This window comes from Tiliqua scincoides, chromosome 13 (genome assembly GCF_035046505.1).
Source record: "Tiliqua scincoides isolate rTilSci1 chromosome 13, rTilSci1.hap2, whole genome shotgun sequence".
In the NCBI taxonomy this organism is placed as follows: domain Eukaryota; kingdom Metazoa; phylum Chordata; class Lepidosauria; order Squamata; family Scincidae; genus Tiliqua; species Tiliqua scincoides.
The window spans coordinates 14,049,546-14,068,697 of NC_089833.1; the positions used below are offsets into that span (position 1 = coordinate 14,049,546).

At 44.8% G+C, this 19,152-nt stretch overlaps 1 protein-coding gene across 1 annotated transcript; it reads left to right on the forward strand.

The window, feature by feature from the left end:
* The first annotated feature begins 640 nt into the window (after nucleotides 1-640).
* On the forward strand, nucleotides 641-16,339 carry EIF3B (eukaryotic translation initiation factor 3 subunit B). Its single transcript, XM_066640706.1, has 19 exons — nucleotides 641-1,198; nucleotides 4,189-4,381; nucleotides 4,552-4,671; nucleotides 4,756-4,813; nucleotides 5,638-5,766; nucleotides 6,208-6,365; nucleotides 8,131-8,262; nucleotides 8,358-8,424; nucleotides 9,500-9,546; nucleotides 9,765-9,975; nucleotides 10,649-10,721; nucleotides 11,300-11,422; nucleotides 11,863-11,941; nucleotides 12,832-12,970; nucleotides 13,483-13,608; nucleotides 14,546-14,623; nucleotides 15,183-15,291; nucleotides 15,561-15,677; nucleotides 15,772-16,339. Exons 1-18 carry the CDS (start codon nucleotides 727-729, stop codon nucleotides 15,662-15,664), a joined length of 2,418 nt encoding a protein of 805 aa, XP_066496803.1. The 5' UTR covers nucleotides 641-726; the 3' UTR covers nucleotides 15,665-15,677; nucleotides 15,772-16,339.
* Nucleotides 16,340-19,152: the final 2,813 nt, after the last annotated feature.

A 19,152-nucleotide genomic window follows, 5' to 3' on the forward strand; every position in this document is an offset into this window, starting at 1 on the left:
GGGGCATTTGGTGGGCTGCTGTGAGATACAGGAAGCTGGACTAGATGGGCCTATGGACTGATCCAGTAGGGCTGTTCTTATGCTGCTGTTCCTGCTCCCCCCACTGCTCGTTCCTGAGTGGTTCAGCCCAGCCCGTCCTTATGGGCGTTTCCTTGAGAGCCGTCAACGGCCATGTTGGGCTGAACCAAACGGAGCCGCCACAGAGGGGGGTGCTGAAGTGTCTGAAGGCGGCCCTGCACGCCTCCATGTTGAATTACAGTGCCCGAATTATGACTAATCCCCGCTAAAAAGCGTAGCACGAAGCTGGGCGGCCGGACGAAGAGAGCTGCGGAGGGAAAACTTTTCACACGAATGGTTCAGCCCAGCCCCTTCCTGAGGGAGTCTTGCTGGACGGCCAAATTGGGCTAAACCAAACAGAGTCCCCAGAGGGGGGTGAGTTGACTGAGTGAAGACGCCCATAGCCACCTCCACGTTGGACCTCATTGCCGTGCTCGTGACTAATCCCCTCCCATAAAGCTTTGAAGCTTGGAAGGAGAAGCCTCGAAGGCGGTATGGCCTCGCTGTCCCCCCCGCGGCCGCGTTGGTTCCGCGCGATCTCGCGAGAACTGCCCGGTTTGGCGAGATCTCGCGAGAACTGCGAGGCCACGCGCGCACATGGCCCGGCACTGAGGGCTGCGCCGCGTCTCTTCCTCCCTCGCGCGCCCCTCCGCCCCTGAGGCGATCGTCATGCAGGAGACCGAGGAGGGCCCCGCCGCTGCCCCCGAGGAGGGACTCGCCGACGGAGCCGGGCCCGCCGGAGGGGAAGAGGCGGAGCCCGGCCCCGCGTCGGCCGAGGCAGAGCCCGCCCCGGAGCCCCCTCAGGAGGCCGCCGAGGAGGAGGCCGCCGCCGAGCAGTCCCCGCCGCCCTCCCCGTCCCCACCTCCGCCCGCGCCACCCTCCCCGCAGGAGGAGACCCCGCCCGCCGACGACGCCCCCGCCGACGCCCCCGCCGAGTTCCCGGGCCCCGAGACGCCGCTGAGCCCCGTCCCCCGGCAGCAGCAGGAGGAGGAGGAAGGCAGCGAGGAGGAGGAGGAGGAAGAAGAAGGCAGCGAGGAGCCGCCGCTCAGGGAAGTGGGCAGGCAGGAGCCGGCGCAGGAGGACGACCCGGACCTCTCCTTCAGCGACCCCGAGGACTTCGTGGACGACGTCGACGAGGACGGTGAGGCTGGGGGGGGGCGTCGCCTTGTCCAGTGGCAAGGAGTTCCACAGGTCCCTCTCTTCACAGAGTGGAGGGTGCCTCCACTAAATCCTGTGGCAGGGAGTTCCACAGGTCCCTCCCTTCACAGGAAGGAAGGTGCAGCGACCGCACCCTGTGGCAGGGAGTTCCACAGGTCCCTCCCTTCACAGGAAGGAAGACCCTGCCCTCTGAAACCCTGGAGAGAGGCTGCCAGTCAGTGTAGATGGTGCTGAACTCTGTGTGAGCCCACACTCCAGGGTTAGTTTAGGGTTACAGTTGGGTAGCTGCCACTCATTTTGGGAAGAGTTGCTCGTTATCCTTGCCCATATTCATCTTGTTATGCCTAAATTAAGCCAGGGCACGAGGACAGAGAAAATACAAAACTGTTCTTATCCTGTTTCTTGCAAAACTTTCTCCTGCCAAAGAGAGCATTAACTCTTGTTTCTTCCAGTATTGATTGGCTTCCTTCTAATTTCCTATCAGGAAGGAGCTTTGGATGTGTGCAGTGATGTGGGCATTATGGGGACTTCTTTGGTGGCATCCTCCTGCAGGGGTCCCATGATTCAGCAGAGGCCAGTTGTCGGTGGCCCACAACTGGCCCACAATAAAATTTTGCCTTTATTTTTCCTACAATAGTTAATGGCAGAGATTCAGCTAAGCAGGAAAGATTGAACAAGTGTACTTGAGAGTAATGGTAGAGTTGGAGCTCAACCTACTCCCTGTCTATCGAAAATCATCCTTGCTCTTCTTGGCATATCTGTACTTTGGGTTCTGTTTCTTGGTTACACCTGTGTGTGACTGGTAGATAGGGGTTTCTATCTATGAGGGGGCAGAGAGCACAGGATTGCATTTGTTCCTACAGATCTCTTAATATGAAGGTGCAATTGAAAAAAGGTATCTTGAAAAATAAATTCTGTTTTACGTGCTTGTTTCTGCTTAAGTTGCAATCCTGTATACGCACTTATCTAGAAGTAAGCTGACTTGAACACAGTGAGACTTCTGAGGAAACACACCTAGGATCGTACTATGTGGAAATGAACATATTAGTGTCCAGTAATTGTACTGTGCATATCCACACGTACATATATAATCTTCTACTAGGCAATGTATATGTATGTATTTGTACAGCACTATTATGTGATATGCTTGAGGTCCCATATTGTGGTTTGCAAGGTATTTGAGAGGTCTAACATCAACCTATTGGCAGACAGCCCCTTAATCTTTATTCTGCATTTATTTTTTATAACTGTCTTCATTTCCATTGTTACACAGTTGCTTTAGTTTGGAGCATAACATTCAGTGTGAGGTAACCCTTGGTCATGGGATTTTCTAAAATAATTTCTGACTCAATATACCCATTTTAGCCAGTGATCTAAGGCATTGTCTGTCAAAAGGAAGCTATCTCTTCGCTTTCACGTAACATGTAGTATTAGTCTGCAGGTTCCACTGATTTTGCTTGTACATGCATGAACCTTCCGCATAATAACCACGTTTTCCCCTTCTCATATTTTATTGTTTGTGGCTACACAGACTGAAGCTGACATGCAGTTTTATCAAATGTATGAAGTAATGTTGCCTAAGGAGAATCGCTCTCCTAGGTTCTTCCTTCACATTTGTAGGCACATTTATTCTTACACTGTTCAAGGGAACTAAAATTTTTAACTCTAAAAATTTATGGAAATTGGCAGTATTTATGCAAATGTTTTGCATCAAAGTTATCCATTTGCACCTTTCCTCTTGGGTGTTTTATAGAATTTAAACATTTCTAAAGGGGTGTGTGTGCTAGTGAGAGGTGGTGATGTGTATTAGTAGAAGATATCTGAAGGCTGTGGTGAAGGAACATAAGGCACCGTAGAGGAGTTTGCCTTTTGAAGTTGTTCTCTGTATGTTTTTAAACATGTTACTTGAGCTAAAAGTATAGTTATTTTAAAACAGCATGGTTCTAAAACATGCATTTGATATTTCACAGAATTATTGGCCTGTAGAAAGAGATCTATAGCCCATTTTTATCTTATTTGGAAAAGCATCTGTGGTTGAGAGTGTTGAGTAGATTGTTTAAAAAGCTTTTATTTAAGAGGCTTTTATTTTTTCAGAAGGTTATATTGGCCTTTACAATTAGTTTGTATGAAAAGAACACATAGCTTTCCATCATAGCAACTATGGTATTATCTGTAGTAATTTTGCAGGTTTTTAGCATTTTCGGGTCTAATCTTGGATATTTTGATGAGTTTAAATTTCACAAAACAGTAAGCCAGTGCAGAAAAAGGTCTGAGATTCTCATATGACTAGGTGAAGTTACAGTTCTAGGGATGAAAGGTCTGCAGTTGTCTTGATCTGCTGCTTTAGCAAACTGGATGCCTCTTTGAAAGCAGGGAAAACTTGTTAAGCTGCTGTAATTAATAGGTTTGAACAAGGCTTTCCATCTAATTTTAACAATGCTATAACACTTTCAACACAGCCACGCTTAGTGACCTTTTTGGAAGCATTTTTGTAGTGGTGCTTAGGGTGGCAGCAAGACCTTGGGGTGACATTGGGCTCCAAGGAAGGTGCTTTAGCAGGCACAAACCAGGTGCAAGGTACTGGGAGGGTACCTTTCCTCTTATGCAGGCAATTATCCCTGTCAGGGGTGGCCAATTGCACAGATGCTCTAAACAAACATTAGCTTTAGAAATGGGCAACAAATAAAGGTATGCTGTTTAGAAAGGCACACTTGGAATGCTACTAATTACTACTACTTCTAACTACTTGGGATCTTAAATATTGGTTTAAGATACATTAAAGCTAAGCTAATTTTCATGGTTGCATACAAAAGGCTGATTCCAATATGGACTTTGCACAGTATCCTTCTGTCAACTATCGGATGCTTAGCCAGTCTAAATGAAAGCATTGCTTGATTCGTCTTTAAACGCATTTGTGGGCTTGACCATTTCCCGCCTTCACACGTCAATTTGTCTTTAACTTGTTTTCCACAGAATTACTCGGAGATATTCTGCAAGAGCGTCCACAGGAGGCAGATGGAATTGATTCAGTGATTGTGGTGGATAACGTTCCCCAGGTTGGGCCAGACCGCCTTGAGAAGCTGAAGAATGTTATCCATAAGATCTTCTCAAAGTTTGGGAAAATTACCAATGAGTATTACCCAGAAGCTGATGGGCAGACTAAAGGGTGAGTGTAGGAGGATGAAAAGTTGCAGGTTTCTGCTGGGAAATGAGACTCGGGTTGATCAGTTAAATATTAGAGGACATTGGCAAACATGGCTAATATGAATGGTGTATTAAGAGTCCCAATTGCATCACCAGCTCTGACTGACCGCACTTGACGGTATCTTATTGCAGGTATATTTTCTTGGAGTACACATCTCCGACTCATGCGTTGGATGCCATCAAAAATGCAGATGGCTACAAGCTGGACAAGCAGCACACTTTCAGGGTCAACCTTTTCACAGACTTTGACAAGTGAGTATTGTCAGGGACGTATTCTTCCTTAAAAGCAGATGTTGAAATGCAAGTACCTGTATCTTTATTCAATCACTCTTTCAGGTATATGGTGATCAGTGATGAGTGGGAAATTCCTGAAAAGCAGCCTTTTAAAGACCTGGTGAGTGTTTGAAAGCATGTGTGGTTTGTTACGATTTGAATAGAAAGGCACCACTACCAAGAGAGGTGATGCTGTAAACGTCAATTGGCTACCTTGAGGAACATTCCTATAGTTTGGTTTGGAGAAATATGTGAACCCTGGCCTTGTTGAAGGGTATTTGCTAGAATTGTGAGCAGCCTAGTCCTGGTTTGTTTTTAAAGTGAGTTTGTTGATTCACATAGTTGCAGAAATGTTTTGAAAACATGATCAAGACCACCCCCCCCCCCCCGGGAAACAAAACAGTGAAACCTAGAAAAACTATTGTGATGGAGAAACCTCATACACATCACAGTTAAACGTCAAGAGACCGGAGTGAATTATTTAAATTTGAATGTTGATACTCACCAGATTCTGGACATGAGCTGTTGCACACAGTAAATACTAGATATTCTCCCATCCCTGGAGAACAGTACCCTTCAGTATCCCTCTTTTTCTCCATTCAGCAGGGCCACAAATTATCATTGGAATCACCCTCCCTTCCATCTATTTTCTGTCTTGCCTGCTTTACAGTCATTGGTTCTCAGGAACTCTGGCTCCCTCTTCAACTTTACTTGAAACTTGTAGATGTCAGGCTAAAAATGTTTCTCCCCACTTGAACCCAGATAAGGTAATTGGTGCCCATGAGGGCAGCCTGTTCACTGTGAATGCTTCAGAGTGGAGAGCTCTTGGCTTAATGCCTCTGGTTTTTGCCCTCAATTAAGACTTCTTGTTTTCTGTATCTGAATTCTCATTCTGTATTATTTTGTAGGCCTTTTCACTCCTCACTCTTCCCCTTATTTTCCCAGGGAAATTTGCGCTATTGGTTGGAGGACCCGGACTGTAGAGACCAGTACAGCGTGATCTTTGAATCAGGAGACAGAACCTCTATTTACTGGAATGATGTTAAGGAGCCTGTTGCAATTGAGGAGAGAGCTGTAAGTATCTCTAGGAGGTTTCTGTGTAGTAAGAACGCACTCTGTTCAGTGGTTCTGAAAGTGAGAAAATTCAACTCAATTTTCAGTTGCTTGGTGTGATTCAAGGAGCATAGTAGTGAATGAGAACATGTGGCAAATGACATTTGAGATTAACAGTCCTGCTCATGAAAGTGTTGAATATTCCCATGTTCAACACCATGTGTTGTGTGCATCTCTGTTTTGATAACAGGGTTGCAAAAAGTGGATTCAGAAGCAACAGATGACTTGTGACCAGGCTAATCTGTAGCTCATGACTAATGGTGATATACACCTTGGTTCCATTCCTGTTTAAAGGTGTTTAAAAATTTGAGATCTCACAAAAAGCTTTTTGAATATCTTTTTTGTTTTTTTGCGAAGTAGAATAGTTTAAAATAAGTTTGTGATCTTTTTTTCCTCCTGCAGCGATGGACCGAAACTTATGTGCGCTGGTCTCCAAAGGGCACGTATTTGGCTACATTCCATCAGAGGGGCATTGCTCTGTGGGGTGGAGAGAAATTCAAGCAGATTCAGAGATTCAGCCACCAGGGGGTGCAGCTCATTGACTTCTCTCCTTGTGAAAGGTATTCTAGGAAACTGCTGAAAATAGTGTTTCAGGAAGTAGACACGTATTAGGCACACATCTTAAAATTTACTTGGTTTAGTTCAGTGTGTTTCTGTATTCCTGTTCTTTTGGGAGCTGTTTTCATTCAGAGGCAAGCAAGCAGGTTCCTTCAGTTCCTTGGCAGAGAAAAGAAACTGAGTGTAACTTGTGCCTGTAACTAAATTTCTGAACATTCAGTTTGTCAGATTTTCTAGGGTGTGGAATATCCAGCTGGAGTTCCACAGCTTGCAGCTTTCACCCACCATGAAGAGCCCCAGTTGTCCTCCAATCTTGAAACCGCAGAAGAGAGCACAGAGGGAACTGCAGTTGTGCCATGCTTCTGAGGACTTTAGAAGCCCAAAGCAACTATCTAGACCAGGGGTGTCAAACATAAGGCCTGGTGGCCAGATGCGGCCCGCGGAAGCTTTTTATCAGGCCCTCGGACTCTCAGCTGCTTAGCAGTGCTGAGGTGGCACCCACATAAAAATTAGGCTTTTCCATGTCTTGAAATATGATCAAGATCTGTGTGTTTTTTTTCTGTCATTTGCAGCTATTGAGTTCTTAAGTGAGAAAAAGTGCTTATTTTTGGTTATGACCTGTTTAATGACATCACTTCCTGCCTAATGGCATCGCTTTAGGCCCTCAGCAGGCATCATGAATGCTATTCGGCCCTCGGTATGAAACAAGTTTGATGCCCCTGATCTAGACTCCGAGCTCCAAGGAGGACTGGAAGTTGTTTAACTGGTCACTTTCTATGTGTTCCAAGCAACACAGCAGCCAAGCACAATCCCACCACACTTCTCAGTTCCAAAGTGGAAGAGGAGCTCTTAGGAGCATCTCCCACCCCACTTGCCAGGCTGGAGCTGGAGAAAGGAGCAGCTGTTTGCCCCTGCTTTGGCACTCGTCCCATTATTTCCAGTGCAGAAAAGGCTTTCCAGACTACTCCTAGCTCTGCCACTGCTACCACAGTAGTCCTATAGCAGACTTCTAGTTTTTTTTTTCTTGCTTCTTCCAGGGAGGTCCTTCCTCCCTGCTGCCCATCGCATCTGTCTTGGCTGCCCCTTCAGTGTTTTGAAGGAGCTAAGGTTTCCTTCCTCAAGAATCTAGCTATAGTTGTTGTCTCTTTGGGTTAGAACATACCTATCTTAGGTGGTTATGTTGTGGTTGGGTTGAATTTCTTCCTCTATCGCTGTATAGTTGGTAGGTATTCTATATGGAAGATTTCCCATTTTTTTCTGACAGTAATTGCAGTGTTTGCTTGGTAGAGGGTGAAGCTGTGGGAGTGTCCCCAAAGTGTTGTCCTTTTATTTAGAGGTCCTCTGGAGTTACCAAAGCAGGGGGCGTAGTGATGGTTCAGTTCTTCAGGACTGTGCTACTCCCTGACTTTAGTGTCTGCTGTTGCTTGATTTTTCTGTCTTGCATACTTTCCAGGGCACAGTGCAAAGCTGATATTCTGGACTGCTGTCCAAAAGCTTGTAAATAGCTGTGATGAAAATGGTCAGTGTCTTAATTTCTTTCTGAGACTTGGCCAAGTTGAATGATGCTGGAATGAGAAGACTAGCCTTTTCCTGAGTCATGCTGGCAACAAGAATCCCTCTTGCTTGTTGTGGAAACAATCTAAATTTACTGGGACTTCTGAGTGAACATGCATAGGGGTGCAGTCTAGGAAGCAAATGGTGAAACTTGAAATAAAAGCACGTCTTCTGCGTTCATATAATAGCTCTTTTCCTTTCTCTTTGTGAAAGGTACCTGGTGACCTTCAGCCCTCTAATGGACACACAGGATGACCCTCAAGCTATCATTATCTGGGATATCCTAACTGGACAGAAGAAGCGAGGTTTTCACTGTGAAAGTTCAGCCCACTGGCCTATTTTTAAGTAGGTTTGTCTACTAGAGCAGATAACGTGATTTTTAAAGACATGCTTTGTGCAGAAGGAAAACAAATTTCACTTCTTAATTCTCATCCGTTCAGGTGGAGTCATGATGGTAAATTCTTTGCTCGGATGACTTCTGACACTCTTAGCATCTATGAAACTCCAGTAAGTCTGTGTGTTGCCGAAGCTTCTGTGACATTCCTGTTCACACTTGCATTGAGCCACAAGGAAAACGCTCTCCTGCCAATGAGATTGGAAGTGCATGTTACGCTGGCAAGCCTTGGTCTCAGAGTCCTGAGAGCCCTGCAAATCAGAGTAGATAGTTCTGAGCTAGATAGACGTATGGTCTGACTCTGTGCAAGGCAGCTTCATATGTTTATCCTTTTCTTAAGGAAGGTCCCCTTGCTTGGTGATAGTGCACCTGTTTTGCATGTAGAAAGTCCAAGGGTCAGTCTAGGGAGGTCTGTCTAAGGTTGCTGCCAGCCAGTGTGCACTGAGCAAAATGGAATTAAGGGTCTGACTCCACATGGCAGCTTCTTGTATTAACATAAATGCAGGGAAAAATGGTTGGCAGCCTTCAGTCTCGAAAGACTATGGTATAAGCCTACAGCACCTGGTAATCCCAGGCGGTCTCCCATCCAAGTACTAACCAGGCCTGACTCTGCTTAGCTTCCGAGATCATGGTATAAGCCTACAGCACCCGGTATTCCCAGGCGGTCTCCCATCCAAGTACTAACCAGGCCTGACTCTGCTTAGCTTTCAAGATCATGGTATAAGCCTACAGCACCCGGTTTCCCAGGCGGTCTCCCATCTAAGTACTAACCAGGCCTGACCCTGCTTAGCTTCCAAGATCAGACGGAGATTGGGCATGTACACTGGTCGGTGGACCGGTGCGTACTGGTGTTCTTAATGCTTTTGCTGCTTGCTGATTCTCTTGCAGTCCCCAGTACTGGAGGTGGCACTGATATTTCTCAGAAATCTTTTCAGAAGGCAGGCTAGCCATGCCTCAAAGCAGGTAGCGGCTTTCTGTCAGGTGCTTGACAGCGCTGTCGGTGTTGTGACACTGGAGAACCAGTTCAAAATCATCAAGCCACGAGGAAGTGATACTTTGCACATGTGGTCTTTCTTGCCCACCATAACTGGTGGTATAAATATGATGTTAAACCTTTGTGTGATTTGTTAATTAATAACAGTGTAGGATTTCACTTGCAAACAATTTTTGATATCTTTTTCTTTCTAGTCAATGGGTTTGTTGGACAAGAAGAGTTTGAAAATCACAGGGATCAAGTGAGTGTGTCTTTTTTTATTTAGCTTTCACTTTGCTCCACACTATCTTAATGCATCAGAGACAGGGAAATAACAATTTCCTGTTTCTAGGAATTGCTCCTTGTCTTTTTCTTCTCTCTGAGAAATGGATTTCACTTGATATCTGGAACTGAAGACTGTTCACACAGTTCCTTAAGTGAATAAACTGTTACCTCTTATGTTTGCTTATTGTCCTGCAGAGACTTTTCCTGGTCTCCTGGTGGCAACATAATTGCCTTTTGGGTGCCTGAAGACAAGGATATCCCAGCAAGGGTGACATTGATGCAGCTGCCCTCCAGGCAGGAGATCAGAGTACGGAATCTGTTCAACGTGGTAGACTGCAAGCTGCATTGGCAAAAGAATGGGGACTATCTGTGTGTGAAAGTAGACAGGACCCCCAAGGGTACACAGGTATGCACCTCCTAAGCATACTCATACTGTGGTTGGTGGTTGGAGAACCTTTGCTTTAAAGTGGTCAAAACTAAGACACTGGGAAGGTTTGCTCTTTGATTGTACCAGTCCTGCTTGTTGGTATCTTCTGCAGTAGCAGGTAAATAGTAGCTCTGTGGTGTCTCTGTGTAGGAGGCAGAGCCATTGATCCAGATACTGGGATAACCTCCATTGGTGTGACTACAGGTTAGGGATTTTAACATACCGCTCATGCTGGCAGAGCTGCACAACAATCTGGTTAATGACAACAAATAAATACGCATATTTTGCAGGGAATTATTACTGAGATTGAGAGATAAGCGCTTGGTGTAAGACCAGCCGTTCTTAGAACTTGCTTTTGTTGAGCTGTTGCTAATCTATAGGAAATCATGCATAAGTCTATTGGTAGATTTGAGTGTACCTTCTGCCCCTGCCCAACTCTGAAGAATGTTCATTTCTGCATTGCAAAAATGTTTGTTAGAATACGGAAGAGCAGAAACTATTTGCTGTGAAAACCAAAAGATAATCGAAGTGCAAATTAAGAATCCAAGTCTAATTTTTTTGTATCAGTAGCTAAAGTTTCGTGTTAGTTTCAGCATGGGTAGATAATATGGCTGTGTGGTCTCTTTCGCCCACCTCTCTCCCCACCCCATAGGGTGTAGTGACCAACTTTGAAATCTTCCGCATGAGAGAAAAGCAAGTTCCAGTCGATGTGGTAGAAATGAAAGGTAAAGGATACACTTCAGATTTTCCTGACTGGGTCACTCAAAACCTTTCTGTACTCAGAGGGTGGTTGATGGATGTATAAGTTGAGAGCTGTGTGTATGTGTGTGTGTGTGGGGGGGGGGTTATGATTATATAGTAAATTAAAAGCAGAAGTGAAGGTATGCCATAAGCAACTTCTTGTAGGTGGTGTTAAAAATACTTATTTTTCCTTCAAATTATTGCAAGTGAAGTGATCCATTGGAAGAAGGCGTATCACAGTAGGAGGAAGGGATGTTTGAGTCTGAAATTGCTGAAGTCCTGTGTTTCTTTGGGTGCTGTGTTTTCTAACCCACTGCTCTTTCATGAGCTCAAGGCAGCATTGACGGGTTTTCCATCCAGGCACTGAGCAGACAGAGACTAGCTTAGCCTCAGTAGTGTTCTTGCAGTCTTGGCCTTCAGACTTGTGTCCGTGGATTCTGAACGTCTAATTCACTCAAACTAGAAGGCTGTTAGGTGTCTGACTTTCCCAATCCCTTCATGTAGCGGCAAATAGCTCTTGTAGCTGGTAACACAAATCTGAACTAGGTTTTTTCTTTCGCAGAAAGTATCATAGCCTTTGCTTGGGAGCCAAACGGAAGCAAGTTTGCTGTGTTGCATGGAGAGCCACCACGAATATCCTGCTCCTTCTACCATGTGAAAAGCAATGGAAAGATCGAGCTCATTAGTAAGCACGGTTCAGCTGCTTGGTGGAGGGTGGAATTATGTTGGCAGTGGAGCTTGTAGTGTCCTCAACAGCTAGTTTTGAAATGGAGTCTCCAGTTGGCTTGCAAGGTAACATCAGTGGTGGTCTCTGCTTGTTCATAAGTACTGCCTGCTTGTCGTCAATGGGTGGAGCCAAACTTAGGGGTATGTTTAAATTCTTCACTTGGCTCTGTATCTTTTGGTCCTTCGAACTTTATTTAGGCCATTTGATTTTTCTCTCCCGTTTGGAACTTGGAAAGAAGCGTGGAAACCGACACCACACTCAGTTATTCTGATTGTAAATAAGCTGAAAGATGTTAAGTTCTAATTCTGAATGTTAAGATTCCTTCTTTAAGTGAGAAAGAACTTACCCTGGCTGCTTCTGATCCCGGTGATAATTCTTGGATAACTGTTTTATTTCAGAAATCTTTGACAAGCAGCAGGCAAACACGATATTCTGGAGCCCGCAAGGGCAGTTTCTAGTGTTGGCTGGTCTCCGGAGGTGAGCGTTATCTCTTGACAAGGTTAGGAAGATGTTTAGATTGTAAATGTGAAGGTGTGCATTTTATTTTTTCTGTCTTCGATATTCCACAACCGTACACTCATCTGCATGGCCGTGCTATGCAGATGAATCAAAAGCATCAATGAATCAAAAGACTATGGTAGATGAATCAAAAGCAAAATCTGGATGTTGAGTTGCTTTTAGCAGCAAATATCAATGCCTGATGTTTGAAGCTGAAGGCATCTTCACCAGTGAATATTAAGAATGGTGGAAACCAGGCTTATTTTTGTAATTTGAGCTTAATTTGAAACAATCGCAGAGGTGAGAACACCAGAAGCTGCCTTTATACCATGTCAGAAACTCCATGCATCTGGATATTGTCAGCACTGCATAGCTGTGCCTCTCCAAGGGGTTGGGCAGGAATTTTCCTTTGCCCTGCTTGGAGATGCTGCCAGGGATTGAACTCGAGACCTTCTGTATGCAAAGCATGGGCTCTGTCACTGAGCCACTGTCTCTGTAGTCTCCTGAAGCAAATGCAACTTAAGCATTTTTGTCCAACAGTGCATATACGCAACAGGAATCAAATGTGTACACCTGTGGGCTGGGCAAAAATGGGTTAATAGCACCTTATTAATGTTGGCCTGTGACAAGTGACAGAGCTCTTGGTTGTTTGAAGCATGCTCTTTAGTTTAGAGTAGAGATTTTCAAGTTTTCCTTACTATGGAATACATTTAGAACAATTTTCTAAGCACCCTCTACAGTTATCCAAAAACAGATTTTTAGACAGCTCTCTATCAGTTGATATCTAGACCTCAAAGCAAGTTTTTTTCTAACATGGTTTCAGAGCTCTTAAGGGTGTGTGTGTGTATTTCTCCCATTTCTCTGTGCAGCATGAATGGTGCCTTAGCGTTTGTTGATACATCTGATTGCACCATGATGAACATTGCCGAACACTACACAGCCTCCGATGTGGAATGGGATCCAACGGGCCGATATCTAGTGACTTCTGTGTCTTGGTGGAGTCACAAGGTATGTAGCAAGACTTTTCTCTTACTGGAGTCATTGCATAATCAGCCGCATTTATTTTAGCTTGGGTAAATTTGATTCCCAGATTACTTGTCTTTTTCTGCTTTGTGGTTTGGCCCCTCATTGAGCCAGTGTGGTTCTGGCTTAGCTCTTCCTAGAAGTTCTTCCAGTGAATGAGAGGAGAGAACTTCGGGGCTTCCAGAATGTCCTTACCCTCTCCTCACCTGTCAGTTCATTTTATGTTTTCCATATTATAACTATAAGGTAGATATTTACCATGTACAGGTGAAGACACTGGTTAATGAACTGTTTCATATTAAACTATTTCTGCCCAATGTTGCATATACTCAACAGGGATCAAATGTGTACACCTGGGGACAGGGCAAAAATTGGTTAATTTAACAGTGGGGCTGATGAATTCTCTGGATTTAGGCTTCTGAATCAATGACGTGGGAAGCTATGCAGTGATTGTGAACGATTGCTACATACATTGCTTGCCTAAAATGTCTTTTCAGGTAGACAACGCCTTCTGGCTGTGGACTTTCCAGGGCCGTCTCCTGCAGAAGAACAACAAAGACAGGTTCTGCCAGTTACTGTGGAGACCCAGGCCACCTACCTTGCTCACCCAGGATCAGATAAAGGTATCACGACCTCTTGGGTGTCTGGGTTGGTTCAACTTATTGGGGTCGGTAGTCGGAGTCTCAGTGTTGGGGGAAATGGGCCTTGGGCTTGGGAATGAAATTGCAAAAGTCAAAACTTTAATTCAGCCGAAGTTAATTGCTATCATGTATGAGGTGAGAGAGAGGAGGTGTTGTCCTAAACGCCTAGAAAAGTCTCTGCGACATTCATGGTGATGGTGTAGGTTGGGAGACATTATTATTATTATTATTATTATTATTATTATTATTATTATTATTAATAACAGTATTTATATACTGCTTTTCAACTAAAAGTTCACAAAGCGGTTTACAGAGAAAAATCAAATAACTGATGGCTCCCTGTCCCAAAAGGGCTCACAATCTAAAAAGAAGCAAAGAACACCAGCAGACAACCACTAGAACAGACACTGCTGGTGTGAGGTGGGCCAGTTACTCTCCCCCTGATAAAAAGAGGAGCTCCCACTTGAAAAAGTGCCTCTTACCCAATTAGCAGGGGTATGTAGAACAACACTGTTGAAAATGCTGAGTTCTCAGAGTCTGTAGCATTGCTGTAGCACAGGGGTTCTCAAACTTCCCTCCACCGTGACCCACTTGTTCTGCAGTGGAGGGTGCCGCAACCCACCTCCTTCTCCGGTGCCAGGCCTCTGGAAGCAACCGGAAGTCACTTTTAAGAACCTGAGAGTAAACCAGAAGTAACTTTCCAGCTGCTTGTGGAGACCCTGTGCGGCCTCCATTTGCATCAAAAGGAGCCAACCAGACGTAAGGTGGTGGGAGGGCCCAACTGTGACAACCTACTGGACAAAAGGTCATGACCCACAGTTTGAGAAACTCCACTGTAGTATATGTTGCAGAATCATTAGTTCTTTGTAGTAGAAAACTTGTTGACACATGCCGCTTGGTCTGCCTTTCCTTATTTTAGCAAATCAAGAAAGATCTGAAGAGATACTCCAAGATCTTTGAACAGAAAGATCGTCTGAGCCAATCTAAAGCCTCGAAGGTAAGCTACTGCTGGGACTGTGAGTGGCTGGATGGTTGCCTGGAACAATGATTCTTACCAACCCCATTTGCTGTCACTGTTCAGTTTCGGTCATCTTGGCACAGCTGTTTGAGTACAGGCTCCTATTTCCTGATCTAGAACTCTTGGATTCATTCTCCAAACATAATTCTGCAAGACTATTGTGTCAAATGGGGGTTTGCATATTGGAGAGGCACACTGCAGTATATTTAAGAAAAAACAAAGGATCACTTATTCTTCCTCTGGAGGAACTGAGGCTTTAGTAGTACTTGTGTTTAGTGAAGAAGTGCCTGGTGCAAATGCATTTTCCTCCTTCTGGTGACATCTTTGGGCCAAACCCTTAATGTACTGAACTTTACGATGTGGCACTAGAAGAAAGGCATTGGTACCTTAATCCTTTTGCATATTTACACAGAAGTATCTCTGGCTTCCTTAGAAGTAATTCCAAGCAACTGTTTGGATTGCACCTTGCAAGGTAAATTAATTGGGTTTTGAATGGCATTTTGATGGAAGGCTTTAATGGGCCTCTTGTTTTCTGTAGGAACTGGTAGACAGAAGGCGAACGATGATGGAGGAGTTCAAGAAATACCGCAAGATGGCCCAGGAGCTATACATGGAGCAAAGGAATGAGCGGCTGGAGCTTCGAGGAGGTACATGTTCCATAGATTGAAATGGCTCCCACAAGGCTAGGGAAGAAAATACTTACTTCAGGAAGAAAATATTTGGAAGGCCGTTGCTGAAAGGGTTGCAGATCCTTGCAGCTAGTGACTGTTGATCTGGTGCAAGACTGGGCAGTGTTAATTGGTGCACATGAGATAACAACTGGCTTAGCTGTATTTGAACATGGGTGAAGAATGTTGTTTGGGAGGTGCTTTTGTTGCTTTCAGACCATTCACATGAAATGCCTCTTGCCTTTCAGGGGTGGACACAGATGAGCTGGACAGCAACGTAGATGACTGGGAGGAGGAGACTGTTGAATTTTTTATCAATGAAGAAATAATTGCAGTCGCAGAGGCAGAGTAATCCTCGAGCTGAGGTGAGACATCTTTACTTTGCACAGCTGGATGGAGATGGTGGGGGGGGGAGGAAAGCTTATTGGAAGAGTGATTGTCTTTCTCCTTCCTTTGCAGCCCCACCATATCTCGTACTGGGAACAGATTGGTTCATTTTCAGAAGGTCTACACATCTTTGGAATTTTTAAACTCCATCTTCTCTCTCTGGACGGCGAATGCGCAGGATTTGTTCATTCTGACACATCGTAGTGCCTTCTAATCCCCACCGCTGCAGTGGGTGTCACCTGAAAGGCACTGCTTTTAAATTTTTATTGGGGGAGGGCTTAGTTTAATTTTTTAGAAATCTACCACCGGTATCTGCTGCTTGATGCTCCAGCAGGGCTCCCAAGTGGGCGGCTTCACACTTGTTGTCCATCCACGTGCAGCCTTGGCACGCCTTCCAGCATCTCGCTGCAAACTTGCAATGCATCTGTTTGCCAAGGATTGTGCCTGCATGCCAAGAGCATGGGCGGGCACTGGTTTTGTCAGGGGAACGATCAGCGAACGGACAGTTCTTCACACGATTTGCTTTAGTGTGCCGAAGCAGCACTACAGTGGTCTTTACCCTCCTCCATTCAGATTGTGACAGGATCTCTCCATGGGTTGAAAATTGGAAATAAAGCAGACCTATATGCTTAATGAAGAAGGCTCTCTGTGTTGTCTGAACACTCCCCCACTTTGAAAATGCCTGGTTTGAAATTTGCCTGTAGCAAGAAATGGCTGCTGCATTCATGTGGCTTCATACCCCATTTCCATTCTGCCCAAACACCAATCAGTGGGTTGAGTACTTAGCCACAAAGGATATGAAACTAGCAAAATCATAAGGCATCAGGGAGTGGGGTCTGTATTTGCCAACCTGACTTGTGTCTGACGATATTTGGGAGGTGGAGGCTCTTATAAGGAGCCATTTGACAACCATGGGGATTCCTATATTCATTGCCTGGTGTGCTCTCTTTGTTGCTGAGGAATGGCAGTGGTACCTAAAACTGCTGGATCAAATGCACATGAGCAAGATGAGTTTTTTGCAGTAATACCCTGAAACCAGAAGCCCTTAAGAGAGTCTGTTAAATAGGAATCTTCAACAGAGAATTAAACACTGTTTGGCCCCCAAGTACCCAAGAGAGGGAAGATGTTCCATTTCTAAATAGAGAGCATTAAATGGGTTGTATGACCACAGCCTGAGTTGCAACTGCTTCAACTGTCACTGATGGATCCTGTGTATCACCAAAGCTGACAGGTTTAGGTCAGCGGTCACATACAGCAGACCATGGTGTGCCTTACAATCACATCTGGGTGTGGCACAAATAACAAAGCCTTATTCTTCTTACAAAGGCCTTGCCGCTTTTGGCAGTGCCAAAGCTTTACCCCACAAAGCAACACTTTTTTGCATTGAATTCATGGGGCCTTGTGCCAGGGAGACGTTTCTCCCCGGGAGGCTCTGTGCCCCAGTTTCCCAGTGGAATCGTCTCCCCGTCGTGAGGAGCACAAATTTGTGCAAATTCACGGCACAAAAATGGGTTGCATTGTACCTGAACAGTAAGGTATTGGCACCACAATGCCACACCCAGACGTGATCATTGGCCACATGAGATCTGGTCTGCGGGTCTGAGTTTGGTTTCTTACTGGACCTGAGTTGGATTTTCACAAGTTTTGGAACTGCACAATCACTTTGCTCCTAGTTCTATGTTCCGCTTGATAAGTTTTGAAACCCAGGTCTGATAAAAGCTATCAACGGAATAGGAGGAGTCGGGTCGCCAACAAATGGAGTATTTAAAACCATCTTTGCTCAGATGGTGCCTTATACAGGAGGTGTTTTGGATGTCTTGACAGATGGCTGTTGTAGGTTTACTTTGACTTTCCCTACCAACTGCTGCAGCACACAAGAGCTCAAATTACTTTGAGGTCTTTTTTACTTTCCATCTGTCATAATCCTAGTGCTGATTCTCCGTGCTTAGAAAAAAGCCCTTGGTGTGTGGCTTGCCAGGATTCTGGCCTTTCTACCACTGCCTAATGAAGGTGATTGGGCTTTTTTTTTTTTTAATGCTTTCCCATTTCAGGAAGCCCTGTAATTTGGGGAGCTAGTGTGTCCAGGTGAATACTTCTAACCTGACTTGTTAGTGTGTCCTAGTCGTCTGGGGAGATTTTTGCACTGTGAGAGGCAGTATTCAAACAGTTTCCCCACCTGCGCTCTGAAAGTGGTTCACTCTAAGTGCCATATCATACGCCTGGGTAGAGTGTCTCTCGTAGTGCCCTTTTAAAATCAGCAAGTGGAGCAATGGAAAGCAATGCCCAGTTAGTTGAGAGAGAGAATGCTTCGGTGCTCATGGAAGGAATATTAAGGGGTGAATGTGATGGACTCGAAATTGCTTCTAACTTCTTCCACCCTGCAAGTTTTCTCCACACAGTATACTGTGCCCTCTCCAAAGGATCTGTTTTTCTCTTGGCCCCATAATGCAGAGACTCAAGTCTGTTGTAATGACTGAGTAATTCTCTATATGGGGGAGCATATTGGAAAAACTTGAAACTGCCTGTCTGAGGACCGGATTTGCAGCATCAGCTGTGTGTATCTATAAATATTGTCTTCGTTAAAGACCACCCTGCACAATAGCTGTTATATTCCCTTTCCTACATGCAGCATATTAGCCATTTTTAAAAAAACGTTGACTGAAATTGACCAATAGTGTTGCTTGTTTCTGAATACTTTGGTATGCCAAGGCTGTTCATATTTATCAATGCGGGGAGGGGGGGAGGCCTTTATACTAAAGAGTAGTATTTGCATTGATTTTGTATCATTAAATAAAATGACTTCCCCCAACGGATTTTTGTGTTTAGATTTTCCACCTGATTTCGTAGCCATTTGATATCTAGATGCCAGGGCTGGGTGATGCACTCAGCAGAAGCCCTCAGAATGGCAGAGTTTTTGTCCCTATGCTAGCTAGCTTGCATGTAGCCATCAGAAATCCCAACTACACATCTTAGCCAAAAGGGTGAGAAGCCATCTTGCTACACCCTTGAAAGATGCTTGAACAGAATACCTGGAGGGAAGGGATATGGTGGAGCTTTCGGCAGGCATCAAAGGAGTAAGATTTCTGCTCTAACAGAATGCCAGGCAGTGATTCTCAAACATTTTAGCACTGGGACCTACTTTTTAAAATGACACTCTGTTGGACCCATCTACCTTTACGAGACTTAAAAAAAAAAAGATGCTCAAACACTTGTCTCCCACTATTTGCACAAGCTTGCAACCTGCAGGAACTGTAGTAATTGTATTGAACTGCTGGTTTTTTACTGCTATTCCTATTATCTATTTTACAGTTTGAAGTACCTTCTGTGTATTTAAAGTGTTAGCAACCTTGAGTGTCCTTTTGGGGAGAAAGGTGGATTACAAATCAAATAAAGCAAACTGCAGGAGCTGAACTGTTTGCAGGGCAATTAGCCACTATCTGATTTTTGAGTAGC